Genomic DNA, 3,039 nt, shown 5'->3' on the forward strand with positions numbered 1-3,039 from the left:
CCACGTCATCTCCTCGGCTTATCTTCCACTCGCATACGTGTTGGGACGTCACGGCACAGCCCTCCCTCCCCATTCCGAGTTCTGACCCACGCTCAGAATCCATCCATTTCTATCCCCCACACACAAATACACATCCCCCTTCCCTTCCCCGCAACTACTCTGTGCTCTCTACTACACGCTTCTATCTAAGAGAACAGACCAGACCACGCACGCCGGCAGAGAAAAACCAGAATTCTCCAAGCAATCCTATCGCCAACCCGGCCACGGATCGGGGCTGCCGTCTGTTGCCGCCGGCGCTGGCGCCGACGCCGATGGGCTCCGCCGATCGCAGTAAGGTACATCCGGCTCTCGTCCCCGTTCTCTCTGCTTTGCCGCCAAGCTCTGTGATCTCGGACTGATCGACCTCTCTCCTTTGCTTCTGCGACCCGTCGCTGCAGATCGACGGGATCGTGGTGCCGGAGAAAGGCGCCAGGAGCTGCGTCGAATGCCGCGCCACCACCACGCCCATGTGGCGCAGCGGCCCCACCGGGCCCAGGGTAAGCTCATGATCGCCCTCCCTCCTCTTGTTTTCGAGGCTCCATATACTGTTCGTCCGGATAAGGCACCAGTAGATTGGGGATTCCTGGTGGCTGGATTGGCTGCTGACCTTGATCAACCTATCTACATACACACGCGACTCCGATAGTCCTGCAAATACTAGTTGTTTCTGTCTGTGCTATGTAGGATAGGATATATATATGTCATCATCTACTTATAACCTTCTTATATTACTGAAATTTATGTGCTGTCAATCGCAATCCTGCCCGCTTAGTAGGGATGTATACGACCCCTCTCGTATGTGCTTACCATCTGCTCCTTTTTATGAACACGTTCTAATCAATAGCCAATAGGAACGATATCTGTTAGTCTCAACAACTTGGTGTAAGTATGGATGCGATTTTGTTTGGCTAAAAGCAGGATGCACGACGGTCTACTCATCTTTTGTAGTGAATGTTGAATTGAAATTCAGTCTAGTATAAAACAGTACGATGAAATGAAGACACCAGAGACCAAGTCAAATTAGTGTGCTCTTAGCAGTGCGTTCTAATCAGAGACAGCTAGCTAAGGACGATCGATCCGAACCACATTCCACCAAATCTAACCTGTGCGCCCAAGGTCTTCCAGTTTTTGAATTCCTTACGCAACAGGTCGACAGTACCATCACGGAGAGCTGCCACTCTTGAGACAAGCATGCCTTTTGAGGATCTATCCAGCGAAATTTCCTCTACCCCTTACGGCCAAAATGTTTGCAGTGGACTTGACAATGGAGGAACTGTTTGCAACTGAGATAAATGAAACCATATGCGTGCTCTATTACTTTTCATGGTAATACTAATATTGCTTTGTTTTCATGACATAGCAGTATTTTTTAGACACTGAAATAGGGAATACAAAATGTTCTTCGCAGTCTGTAGTTACAGTACGTTTTGTTTGATTTGGGGACAGGCAAATTGTGAGCTGGGTTTTGGTCTGTTGCTAATGCGGTACGAGACTCGTCCTCGTTGATATTTCTCTCTATGAAATTGGACTGCAACTTGGTTGTTAGGTGAGCTGTTCCTAACAACAGTAGTGCTAACCACCGAGCCAATGGTGTGCCGGGAGAAAGATACTTTATCCACTTTGATTCTCCTAGCCTGATTATTTTTTCATTTCTGCCCTCTACTTTTTCAGTGTGTTTCCGCTGACCAGAATTGCGCACCACCAAGACATGACTTATTACACTTTTTTAGGATAATAAAATAACCAAGAGAATTGTTTTCGCAAAGGAAACTTATGCTAAATTTCACACTCTGCCCTGGAAACAACTCGAACGCGGTCTCTCTCTCTCTCTCTTTTTTAATCTCATTTCAATTATGTTGGGCAGTCACTTTGCAACGCTTGCGGGATTCGGTACCGAAAGAAGAGGAGGCAAGAGCTTGGCCTAGAGCACAACAAGCAGCAGCAGCAACAACAAAATAATGGCGAGGCGAAGACTGGAGTAAAAGACAGCTCTAGCAACAGCAGTAGCGGGAGCAGCAACTTTCACGTGGTGCAGAAACGGAGGCTCCTAATGGAAGTGGAGGAGGCTGCTCTGCTGCTGATGACCCTATCTTCTTCGCCCGCATCCACATTGCTACATGGCTAGGAACCCTGCAACACCAAATCAACGATGTACATACACACACAGGCTTCCCCACCCCACACCTTGCACAGTCACCATCCAACGATTCCAGTCCAAATCGTACATGTTTCTCACACCAGTCTGAGATAGGGAAGGAGGGGGCCTATCTCGGGATTGTGTGATCTTCTGATAGGGGTGGATGATTAGTGCCAACCTAATCACTCCATTGATCGTCTTCTTCTCTGTTTCCGTCCTACCTGTAGACCTTGATGTATCTGCTATGTGAGTTGTGGTAGGCTCCATAACAAGAGGTCCTGTTGATCTCACTTCCCCACACATCTTTTTCTCTGTCCTTTTCTCTCTCTTTTTTTATGTTCTCCCTCTTTCGGTTTTGTATGTACTTTGATGTTGCCCCTTTGTGAGGGATGGATGATCAAAAGGAGACGCCATCCTTTCTCATTCTGGAATAATCAAGGATGTGAGCTCTTTCATTTCAGTAAGTTCGTGTTGCTGTGTCATGAACAAGAAAAAATGCAGTTTCGGGGTCGGTATGTTTAAAATCGTACATGCGTGCTGGCGGCTAAAGAACGCAGATGACTATGTTCATTGACGCTGAGCAGGATGGCTACATGTGGATCAGCTGTCAGTAACAGACTGAAGCTGCCAAAGTGTTTTTGTTAGCACATCTAATGGCATGTCTTATTGCAGTTAAATAGATGGCGAGAATGTGACGGCGCGATTTATGCAACCCTCGGATAGCTGTTCTTAGTGACAGGCGCAGGGCAACCACCAACCAGCACGCCGTCCTATCGAAACAGCTTCGGGTTCAGGTTGAGGTATGACTTGAGCGTCAGGGCATGGCTACCATTGTTTCGATTGGAATGTCAGGAGGGCTCATT

At 47.6% G+C, this 3,039-nt stretch overlaps 1 protein-coding gene across 1 annotated transcript; it reads left to right on the plus strand.

Annotated features, from left to right (window-relative positions):
* Positions 1–288: 288 nt before the first annotated feature.
* LOC100273183 (uncharacterized) lies at positions 289–2,608 on the plus strand. Its single transcript, NM_001147628.1, has 3 exons — positions 289–335; positions 438–536; positions 1,904–2,608. The coding sequence occupies exons 1-3, from the start codon at positions 312–314 to the stop codon at positions 2,162–2,164; spliced, it is 384 nt and encodes a 127-aa protein (NP_001141100.1). The 5' UTR covers positions 289–311; the 3' UTR covers positions 2,165–2,608.
* Positions 2,609–3,039: the final 431 nt, after the last annotated feature.

This window comes from Zea mays, chromosome 3, assembly GCF_902167145.1.
Source record: "Zea mays cultivar B73 chromosome 3, Zm-B73-REFERENCE-NAM-5.0, whole genome shotgun sequence".
NCBI classification, from domain to species: domain Eukaryota; kingdom Viridiplantae; phylum Streptophyta; class Magnoliopsida; order Poales; family Poaceae; genus Zea; species Zea mays.

Coding starts and splice junctions, on each gene's coding strand:
- LOC100273183 (NM_001147628.1), top strand. CDS start 312: ATGGGCTCCGCCGATCGCAGTAAG. Junction 336..437: donor GCTCCGCCGATCGCAGTAAG/GTACATCCGGCT, acceptor CCGTCGCTGCAG/ATCGACGGGATCGTGGTGCC. Junction 537..1,903: donor GCGGCCCCACCGGGCCCAGG/GTAAGCTCATGA, acceptor TATGTTGGGCAG/TCACTTTGCAACGCTTGCGG.